This window comes from Magnolia sinica, chromosome 5, assembly GCF_029962835.1.
Source record: "Magnolia sinica isolate HGM2019 chromosome 5, MsV1, whole genome shotgun sequence".
Classification (NCBI taxonomy): Eukaryota; Viridiplantae; Streptophyta; class Magnoliopsida; order Magnoliales; family Magnoliaceae; genus Magnolia; species Magnolia sinica.
Window position 1 is genome coordinate 114,867,394 of NC_080577.1, and position 11,430 is coordinate 114,878,823.

Genomic DNA, 11,430 nt, shown 5'->3' on the forward strand with positions numbered 1-11,430 from the left:
CATCCACCTCCGCCACGACCACGAAGACTACGGCCGCCACGACTGCGATCTCCCTCTCGGCCTCTACCACGACCACCAAAACCAGAAATGCGCCCTAAACTCAAGGATGGTACCGGAAGACCAAGAGAAGACTGATCGCAAGCAAGATGTGTCGAACGCTCGGGTGGCACAAATGAATGAGAATGAAGAGTAGAGACAGTAGCACGCTGACACATGGCATAGACTGTCGTCAATGAGGGAAGAGGATCCTACATAACAACCTGATCTCGAGCATGAAGATAATCAGAACTCAACCCAGATAGGAACTGCATGATACGAGTATCATCCCGCTGCTTATGAGCATGTTCATGATCCTCTTTACATTTAGAAGGAAGAGGTTGATACATATTCAACTCATCCCACATACTCCGAAGCGTCGAATAGTAATCTTTTAAGGATCTTGAGTTTTGTTGGAACCGACCAATTTCTTGAATAAGTTGGAATACCCGTGAAAAATTCTGAAATTCCAAGAACATGTCATGAAGCGTATCCCAAATGCCTTAGTCGAGGATAAAAACATCCTGAGTGACTAATCGAGGAATCCATACTATTCAACAGTCATGCAATAACTTGATAATTCTCTTTTATCCAAGACTTGTAAGTAACATCTGTAGAGCTTGGGGGATCATCCAAAATCTACCAAAATTTGTCACTGGCTCCTAAAAATACTTTTACAGATCGTGCCCATTGAAGATAGTTGTCACCATTCAACTTAGTGGAGGTAATCTGTAAGGGGTTGGATTCAAGAGACCCTATGCCAAGAGATGAGGACCCGAGTCCAAGAGAGATAAATCTATGCCAAGAGAGTCCCTACGCCAAGTAAGATTGATTCAAACAACTCTATCTCACTCAATCCTTCAAGATAATAAGAGATAAACATCAAACAAATATCAATCATCCAAAAATACCAAGAAACGCAATTAAAAAAGCCCTAATCGAGTGAAAACGGCCCAGCCGCACGTCTGTTTGAGGTTAAAAACCTCTTAAACAGTAATCTTAAGTAAAAAAATCCACCATAGGTAGCTTGGGAGGAAGATTTCGGTCCATCTTAAGCAAAGAAACCAAAAAAAAGCTTACCGATTTGAGGTAGATCAAAGAAAAATGAAAGATGGGATTGATTTTCGAATTTCTCTATTTCACCCAAAATACCATGAAAGGAGATCCAGTAAATTCTGAAAAAATAATGACAAATCTTCTAAAATCAAGATCTATCAAACCCCTAAACTTTTAGCTTAAACGGAGTCCATGTGTCTGTACAACGCTGACGTCAGCCGTATTGCTGCTGACGTCAGCAAGGTGACGTGTTGCCTCTCAATGTGTTGGATGTGGAATGCCTGGATATATGCTCTGATACCAAGTAGAAAAAGATTTAATGATGATAATGTGAAAAAGAGAGGAAAATATTGAGAGAGAAGAAGAAGGAGAGTTTGGGAGAGATGTTGTGTTAGGCTTGCTTGCCCTAACACATAATATTTTATTATAATAAAGCATATAGTATACCGCAGGAGAAAAGGGAAGTGTGCACGTGCACTTACACTAACCACCAAACCACATACACAATACATAGCATTCTATATGCAATTCATTGAAGAATTTAACCAATGAGGTAAGTGTGGTGTTGGGTCTTCATGCACGGCCTCGACCAAGCATGATGATTGAATTTGTTGGCGAACCACTTCAATTGGTGCATTTGCATGCACTATCAAATTGGATTGAAATCATTAGTGGAATATAAAGCAAGAGTTTGAAATAAATTGCACTTAATGTTTGGATAGAAGGATTCAGAACGTGATTACCGAAAACCCACATGGAATTCCATGGGTGGGGAAAATTATAGACATGAATCGGTTGATTTTCATGGAAATGTTGGAAGGTCAATGGAGAGGCATTTCATCTATCAATATTGTAAAAATGCCCATGGATTAGCTTTTTACGATGAAATTAATCCACCCATTTTATGAAGGAAATCATATTAATGATGGTCAATTTCTACTTACACTTTCTATAGTACAACCAAGATGACACTATATTGGTAGAAATCTATTTTATTTCCAACCATTTCTAGCTTCCCAAACAAATTTCAGACTCAACTTGAAAGGAAAGAAACCGCAATGTGAGGGAAGGTTACAAATGCTTGGAATCTGGAGTTGTAACGGATTGGGGTCATTTGCTCTTGATAAAAAATATCCAACCATCACATTTCAAGTGTCGGGTCATCTTCAATGGATTGATCTGGATCAATAAAAGGCATCTCATCGGTTACTAACCAAATGAAAAATAAATAAATAAATAAAATTGCTGTTTTTTATTCAAACACGGCCACACATTGCAGGTTTCCCCATGCAATTAATGGCACATATACAATAGCAACAACCACTTATTTCTCAAAGAGACCTGTGAGAAGACCCCCAAGTAGAAATCCTCCATCCTGAGGAAATTCAAATGGAGTTTGTCATGGTGGAAGCCAAGTACCAGTACATGAACATGCATAAAGCACAGATTTCAGGCCAAAAAGCCTTTCCTAACACAATGTTCAGTGCAACAAGAAGATTCTTACAATGGAGTCAATCCAAAGAACATCTTAATCTAGCTATCTTAACTTTCTTATTGGCAGCGCCTGCCCAAACACCTTCTCCACTTCGGCCGCCTCCATTTTCAGTCCCTTCAAAACCTTCATTTCTTCCTCACTCAATTCTCTCAAGAAATTGTCTCTATCCATCAGAAGTTCCTTAAACCCATCCGCCAGCCGCTGGATCAATGTCGCCTCAGTCTTCCCCACCTCCTTGACCTCCTCTTCGATCTGTTCGACCTCTCTTATGATAGTCCGCTCTCCTTCCTCCACTGTCTTCTCCAGCCTTTCTACAAGGGGAGGTTCGGGCCCGCAAGTGTTGTCTGTCTTGATGAACTCGCTGAAGTCTCGGCCAACGCTCTTTGCTGCCTTCTCTAGCTCAGGAACTATGCTCTCAGGCAAGACTGCACTTCTTGTGTACAAGACGGAGCCGCCATACCCATCCCATGCATCATTCCTTCCACGGTAGTATACGAATACGTAATCATCGGCCTTGTTCTCTATCTTCGATGACAGAATATACCTACAGAAGTTGTAAATACTCATCGGTGCGTTTTTCACACAAGCTGGTGTAATGAACACCTTTATGTAAGTAGATATGACAAGGACTTGTATGGTGCTTGATCAAAGAGAATGATGGTTTTCTATCAACTGCCAATGGCGCAGGTGGGGCCCACCTCTTGGTTGCAGAAGGCGTGGATGTAATGGGCCCTATCATGCCTAATATCTCATCTCTCCTGTTGGATGAAACTAGCCATCCAAGGAAATGGTCAACTTTAGGTGGGGCCCCAGTTCGATGGTTAGATCCATCGTCGAACCTGTGGAAGAGCTTTCTGGGGTACCGCCCACCATATGAATGGTTGGATCACCAAAATGTGGAGTTCATTGGGCCAAGAAAATGCTACGATTGAAAGTAGCAATTTTTCTTCTTTTTTTTTCCCAAGACAGTACCATGATTCCTAATACCCTATCAGATGATCCTTGCATGCTTGCAAGACTCTGTGGCTTGGACTGACTTGCTCAGTCCTTAGTCGAGTCGCAATGACCCATTTTTTCATTGCTGACTAGTGGTGTAAAAATGGATAGACTCAATCGAGTTTGAGTCGACTCGGATAAGTCATCAGTCCATAGATCCTAGCCATATGATAGGAAAGGACAATTCTAACCAATGGTCCACATGTAACAGGAGCCCAATTGATGGTTAGGACAAGGTATTCAAAATTGGTTATGTAACGGCCGTTACGTAATGGTAATGGTCATAAACATTACGCGTTACGGGGTCGAAACGACCGTAACGGCCCCGTAACAGTCCAATAACAGTTTTTTCAAAAAATAAAAAGCAGCCGTTACGGCCCGTATCATAACAGCAACGGTGGTGGCCATAACAGCCACATTACTGTTTTGGAACACCTTGGGTTAGGATCATCCAATTGGGAGTCTTTTGGTACTTCTCCCAGCCACCATGGGGCCCACCACATTAATGGTGTGAATCACAAAAACACAATGCGGATGTATGGTTCATCGTACAGAGAAAATTCTCGATTGAACACTCTGAACTTCCTTTCAAGATGGTAAAGTGGATGATAGACTTTGAAAACAACACAACACAATCATATGAATACTACACAATGGATATTACTTGCATGAATACATAGGTGTAGATGGATGCATGCATACAAGGGTGGTGAGAGGACATATACCAGTCATCTTGATAGTGGAGATACTCATTGTCATGATTGTAGAGAATCCCAGGCTGCATTGGATCCTGAGCAAATTTCTGCATCGCCGATCGAGTGAAGAATCCGGTATCAGGAGTCCGCACCCTCCATGTTAGATTCCCCACTAGTTTGCCGGACTCCACATGAAACTCATGCAACTGACAATCAAAGGCATCAAATGTTGGATTCAAGCCTCTCGTTATATACCACTTCCCTGCGAAATCTGCAATGTTAAAGCTCTTAACGAGTGCTGATGGATCCGGGATTGGGAAGTCTCCAACGTCCGACTTCTGAGGAACGCATTTCTTTCGAGAGACGGCACACTCGTTGAATTCATCAACAACGCTGTTCTCAAACAGATCCCCGCATTTAATCTGCAAGAGTAAAAGGCCTAAGAGATGGATTGAAATCGTAATTAGTTTCTATTGAGTAGAGGAGGGGGCTTCATGATTTATTGAGAAGACGTTCGACCAACCTGACATTCGGTCTCGTCGGGTCGGTTGTTACACGTCTGCAGACATGCAATGTTGGCTGCACAAGAGGGATTGGAGATGCACTTGGCCAGTTCCACCCTGAAAAAGAGATCAGCGTTCCGTTTACCCCACAATGAGAGAAATGTGAAGGCAAATTGTAATAGTAGGATCTTGAATCCTACTCTTCACAAATGCGCCAATGCGGCACGTGAGGCCCAACCCATTCATCAGGTCGGCCCACACAAGTGATGTGGCGGGGAAATCAAGCCAGTAGGTCATTATTTAGGCCAGTCGTTTAAAAAGAATCGACCAACAATCCACATTTGATGTATGTGTGGGCCCATCCGATGACTGAACCAGCCTGATTTCCAGGCCCTGGCACACTCATGGAAGGGTTCTCTGGATCCCGCACATATGCACTACATGGGCACATGCCGGGAGAGCGAGATTCGAGATCCTACGCTTGCAAGTGGTCTTAGCAGGATTCCTAAGACGAATATGAGATGTGGGTAAAGAGGGAACTTATTTCCCAAGGAAATTACATAGCCTTTGGTGCATGTAATGAAGGTTTAAAGTATCATCCAAAACCGGTGCATGACAGGGCATTCTCAATGAACTATATGGCTGTATCAACCCATATTGGCCCGAGACGGACTGATACAGGACAATATGGGGCCTTTATGGGCTATTTTTTTTTTCCCATAATGGCCGTTACGGCCACCGATACCATTACGTAACAGTTTTTAGATACCTTGCCCTCTCCAGAGGCATGGAATTTTCATGCTTCCACATCTGTACTACGTACATGGTGCATGTATGACAATTTGATCCATGCATCTCACAGGCTCCATCAATGATTAGCTACCAAACAAAGGTTGCCTTCATCTGACTGACCTAACCATCTAATAAATGAACTTTTCCTCACCGAATGTGGGTCGTTGTTGTTTTTTGGTGTCCATTTGTATACTATCAATTGTAGTGTTGGGATCATCAAAATAGTGTAATTTTTGGTCTATGGCCCATTCCCCATTGGACCTGATGTATGAACCACTGTGATATTGTCCATACATGCCAATGACATGGAGGCACAATGACTACCATCTCCAGAGGCACTGAATGAGCTCTGTTCATAAAGATTTCCAAATAAAAAGAGAAGTTGATTTCTGAACGAACTTGCATTCCTTCAATAGACAGGTACATGTCTTGAGCGCATCAACTGCATCCGCTGATGGGACGGCCCAAATTGTGCATGCTACTAAGCCAGCTGCTGCCATAACCTGCAACTGCCTCCAATGCCTTGCAACATTCGATAAGGTCGATGTTGAAAATCCTGCTTCCACCTCAACCTGTGGAAATACAAAAACCTTCAACATGATTATAAGCAGCCAAAAACTCCATAATCATATTAGCATACAAAACTGGAAGCTTTGCAAGGATGACAACATTTTAGGAGGAAATATTCAGTGTTAGACTGAGCATTTGTTAGGTGCAATAAGCTGTGCATATGAGCCCACCTCTTTGGGATCCAAATCATTAATATGGTAGGCCCACAATGGATGGGAGACAACTCAAGAGTCTTCTCCACTAGATCATCCTAACTGTCAGTTGGGCCCTGTTGAGTGGTGATCATTGGTTGTAATTGTCCATTTTAATCGGATGGATAGGATCGCCTGAATAGGAAGATATTAAGAATCACCAATTCAATCAAGCAAGGTCACAATTGGGCTGGATTTTAAAAAGCTCGGAACCGTGGAACCGATCCGGAACCGAACCGGTTTTCATGGTCCGGTTCCGGTTCGGTTCTAGGGTGCTAACGGTTCGGTTCCGGTTCCGAAAATCCTAGAACCGTTAGGAACGGTTCGGTTCCAGTTTCACCCCAGAACCGGACCGAACTGACCCGTGTGCACCCCTACTTTTAGGACCCTGTGAGGCAACTACCTCAGAATTGCTGATGCCAACATCAACACTCCTCGCTGCAACAATCTTCCGTCTCCCGCCTGAGATGAGACATGATGCTCTACAGTCCGATTGAGAACGCTTTCTACAAGTTCTTGTCGAAGGGGTCATCCTTGAGAGACTGTGATTGGACCACAATGACACCTTGACCAGATTACGATGGCATTGGACGGCACTTCTGAGCATCCTTTTGCTGATTGTAGGGAGTGGTTCAAGACATCCAACGATACTTTCATCAAGAGAGAAACAGGATGAACTTGCAACAGATGCCATATTAAACTGTCTTTTCCAAATGCAACCTGAACGCAAGAGAAACTTGCCGTTAATAGTTGAAACTGCATAAAACCAGTTTGATTTCTCAGTCTGTACTCTTTAATGCTAAAATGAAACTATTTGCTTAGAACATTAAGATTGGAAGGGTAGCGCAGAATCAAAGAATGTGAAACAGAGACATGGGTGTGCCCCTAGATATCATGGTTGAGTTTATATCTGATGCAAAGTCTTCCTGATCTTTGCTGCACAATGTAAAGATGTAGAGTTCATTTAGGAGTCTTTTGAGATTTGGATGGGAAGGGTCTTTTGGAGTTTGTCTTTTAGGAGGAATTTATGGGATTATGAGATTGAAATATGCTATTAATAAGATTGATAATTCTCCCTCCCTCCCTGTCCTTCTGGAGAATGCCTTTTAGATTGATATGCATGAAGAAGAAGAAGAAGATCCTTTATTATCTCCTGTCACCTTTGTTGTGGGTGAAGGAGAAAACAAAGCTTCTTCTTATGAGTTATTGAGTTCGGGTTAATGGAGTGTCGGCCATTGAACTTGATAGGAATTGGGTGTAATCATTCCAGATAAAAACAAGGACTTGAAGAAGATTGGCAGTAAGTTCCCCATCCTTTGGGTTGGTGGAAGTTCAACAGAAATGGATCTTCCATGGGTAACTCTAGTAACTCTTGTGTCAGAGGCATTGTGAGAAACAGTCAAAGGTATGATTAGATTCACCTTCCATGGTACCAGTAAGAGAAGGAGACCTTATTTGGGTGGAGTTGGAGACCATTAAAACAAGCATCAACCTTTTCAGAGAAGCCTCTGCGATTCATGTTGGAAGTTTTTGCATAAGTTGGACACTGGATGCCAACCCGATGCAACCCTCCTTTATCCAGACTAAGGACTGACAATCAAGTGCCATCTAATAGTCTATTACATAGGTTGATTACAATCAAGTGCCATCTAATAGTCTATTACATAGGTTGATTACAATCAAGTACCATCTAATAGTCTATTACATAGGTTGATTACAATCAACAACGTCACATTCACACACACATCAATATAGACTGTCCAAAAGGACCCCTATTGTGGATGAAGGCATGGAGCATGGCCCAAAAATCAGACAGATTTTATGACTCGACTATTTGATTTCACGGATTGAAATTGGACCCCTGACCACTTTCCATTTAATTGCAAATTTGATGGCCATCAATCGACAGATAGAATTGTCTAAGTTTACTATGTTCCATCCACGCTGGGTCCCACTGTTTGATGGTGATCCACTGCCCACCCTGGATTTCCAATCACATTGGATGAACTGATAAAAAGTAATCACTCTAACCATCAACTGGACATAATCAGATTAAATCAAAAGCAAAATGCATTACTGATTCTCCCAAAAAAGGAAATTCTGTCTAAACTCATCACAACCATATTCAATCTGCTAGAGGAACGCTAATTCCAGACACTCAGCATCTTCAACCACCAAACATGCCAGCCAGATCAGGGACGCTCATGGTCCCCACAGTGTTTTTTTTTCTTAGCCCAAAACTCGGCTGTTTATCGAGTGGGCCACACATGTGTGATGAAACAGGAAGTTATAAGAAAAAAAACAATAACCGACAGTTGGCATCCAATGATCAGGTGTCACTCACCTGATGAGTGGGCCATCCTAATTTCTTGGATGGGATGTGTTGAAACGAACGTCCCGGATCGCACACACGTGTGCCCCATTAGCACGTAGCGTCCATTCATTTTGGTGCTTGAAGATGGTCCATCTGGAATTAGCATTCTCCTGGTTTAATCTTATCACATCTCTTAGAAAAACCAATATTGGAAGGAACTGAAATTTCACATTAAAAACAATTCAACAAACAAACAATGAAAATGCAGTTCATATGCTTAAAGAGGAATTGCACAATGCTCATGCCGAATGTTTTCACAGTATCACTTGGGCATTCACTTCGTACGAGTGGACCCCGTGGCTCAGTGATCCAAAACGTTTATTTGTGGACCCCACCACTGGATAGCCCATGCCCTGAAAATATCCCAGATGGGAAGAATGTTAAACCCTTCAATTGGTGGCCCTACAAATAGACGGTCAGGAAGAAACAGTTCACATCCAACTAAAGAAAGGGGGCTGATGTGGGCCATCCAAGGTGAATCCTAACATATCAGCGGTTGGATCACTGAAAAATGGGCACCAGTTTTCTAATAGCTCAATGCTCGCAACATGGATAGAAGAGACTACACCGGAACTCGGCGTAACTACCAGAGATGGAGAGAAATGGGCATTTGGGTTTTTCTAATTTCTGGACCCCACCACCATGGATAACCGAATATCCCAGATGGGAAGAATTTTAAACCCTTCAATTGCTGGCCCAACAAACAGACGGTTATGAAGAAACAGTTCACATTCTACTGGAAAAAAAAGAAAGAGCCAAATATGGGCCATTCAAGGTGAATGAATCCCATCATATCAACGGTTGGATCACTGAAAAATGGGCCCCACTTGTACAGTAGCACAATGCTGTGTAACATGGATAGGAGAAACTCTACACCAGAATTCAGTGTAATGCCAGAGATAGAGAGAAGTGTACATTTGGGTTGTCGTAAATTTCAGTGTTTGAGTGCAAACCTCGTGGATTTGGCGATGAGAGAGGGAGGATTGGATCGAATGAGAAATGGAAAGGTTGCTTTTCATGGCGAGAGTTGCAGAGAAGAGAGAGGAGAGAAAAACGTGTGGAAAAGGAAGCGAGGGAAGTTGATAAGGAAAATCGTGTGGAGACGAGACTGGGAACGTAGTCGATGGACTGTAAGGTACGCACCCAGAGGCCGGACGCGGATTGCCTGCCAAAAGCCTTTCGCTGGAACTTCCTGGGACGGTAAGTTGGGTGGGGCCCAACGTGATGTTTTTGAGGAATCTAACCGTCCATCTGTTTTTAAAGATCATTTTAGAACATAGGACCAAAAATGACGCAAATCCAGAATTCAAGTGGGTCGCACGAAAGAGGATTGAACTTCCACCGTTGAAACAATCGTGAGGCCACAAAAGTTTTGTATCATTCTCATTTCTTGTGTGTTTTCAGTTCATCCCAGTAGTAATGACCTCATGAACGGTATGGATGGCATATAAACATCACGGTCGACGCCAGGGACATTTCAACGGTAGGCATTTACCTACCAAGTTTTCCTTGTAGTGCGGCACACTTGAGTTTTTGATTTACTTAATTTCTGGGCCCACGTACCAACATGATCTGAAAAAACGGATGGACGGGGTGGATTTCCAGTAAACATCACGGTGGGCCCCACCTAGCTTCCTGTCGCGGGAAGTTCCCCAGCCCGCGCATTTGACGTGCTGTTGGCTAGTCTGGTAAGAGTGACGCCTTTATACGCTGGCGCTCATAAATTGTACACGTGGCATATTAATATAAATTGAACCGTGAGACCAAATTTGGACAGTTCACATTCCCACAAAATCAGATTGGTTAGCTGATCTTAAACTTATGATTCGGGGACACTTGTTTGTTGAAATTGGATAATTTTCACAATTTTTTGTCCTTTAAATACAGCTGGAACCAATGAGTTGGACAGTTTAATTTGACCAGCTTGGATGCCACGTTTACAGTTTGTAAGTGCCTGTGTATTATCCATCACGCTCTGCCAGAGTAACAAAGTTTTTCTTTCTTGTTTAAGTTGCATGTCATCGTATGATTATTACTACTCAAAGGAAATAATGACTCTTAAGGAGTTTCAACATCCGGTGGTAGATTCTCAGGAGTTTCAACACCCGGTCAAGGGTTGAAGTATCCACAGGTGGTGAAATTCCACTGAGTGTGTGGGGGTGTGTGTGCCTGAAAAAAAAAGAAAAAGAAATACAGGATCAAAATATCATCTTGTACAAAACTTCTGTTACCACCGGGCGTTTAGTCCCCACCATTTCATGTGATATGTACCATGTGAGTGTGTGTGTGTGTGTGTGTGTGTTTATGTGTGTGTTTTATCCATCTATCAATCCATGTTGAAAGATCATTTTAAAACATGAATTAAAAAAAGGCATATTTGAGGATCAAGTGGACCAAACCAAGGAAGCAGTGATGACAATGATCCCCACAATTGTCAATATGTGGATGCACGGAGTGAGAGAAAAGCAATGATGCACTATTGGAACCTTATTGGGCCCACCACGGTCTTTTTTTTTTTTTCTTTTTTTTTTCGGAGATGTTCATAAGGTCACGTGGACATGATGAATGTGCTTTAATTTTGAGCTCATGTCTTAAAATGAGCAGGCAAAATATTTGAACAATGTTGATAAAATTAGAGATTTTTCTTACTGTGTATCTTACCTTTTACTTATTCGCTTTTCAGAACCACCCAAACTTTACTTTCCGCAAGTAAACCACTATT

The 11,430-nt window shown here is 42.3% G+C and overlaps 1 protein-coding gene across 7 annotated transcripts; it reads right to left on the reverse strand.

Annotated features, from left to right (window-relative positions):
• Positions 1-2,325: 2,325 nt before the first annotated feature.
• LOC131246851 (violaxanthin de-epoxidase, chloroplastic) lies at positions 2,326-9,819 on the reverse strand. Of its 7 annotated transcripts, none has more exons than XM_058247297.1 (7): positions 9,662-9,819; positions 8,679-8,801; positions 6,738-7,054; positions 5,973-6,163; positions 4,802-4,898; positions 4,309-4,700; positions 2,326-3,131 (listed from the first exon to the last, which is right to left on the reverse strand). In XM_058247297.1, exons 2-7 carry the CDS (start codon positions 8,776-8,778, stop codon positions 2,630-2,632), a joined length of 1,599 nt encoding a protein of 532 aa, XP_058103280.1. In that variant the 5' UTR covers positions 8,779-8,801; positions 9,662-9,819; the 3' UTR covers positions 2,326-2,629. The 7 variants fall into 7 exon arrangements, with proteins under 7 accessions (XP_058103280.1, XP_058103274.1, XP_058103276.1 ...); XM_058247291.1 differs by having other exon boundaries at positions 8,679-8,818; positions 9,624-9,816; XM_058247293.1 differs by having other exon boundaries at positions 8,679-8,818; positions 9,662-9,815.
• Positions 9,820-11,430: the final 1,611 nt, after the last annotated feature.

Excerpts from the sequence above, each read along its gene's own strand:
- LOC131246851 (XM_058247291.1), bottom strand. The coding sequence starts at position 9,727 with ATGAAAAGCAACCTTTCCATTTCTCATTCGATCCAATCCTCCCTCTCT. Across the intron at positions 6,164-6,737 it reads TTGGCATCAGCAATTCTGAG|GTTTTTGTATTTCCACAGGT; the intron begins GTAGTTGCCTCA and ends ATCATGTTGAAG. Across the intron at positions 3,132-4,308 it reads CTCCACTATCAAGATGACTG|GTATATTCTGTCATCGAAGA; the intron begins GTATATGTCCTC and ends CAACTTCTGTAG.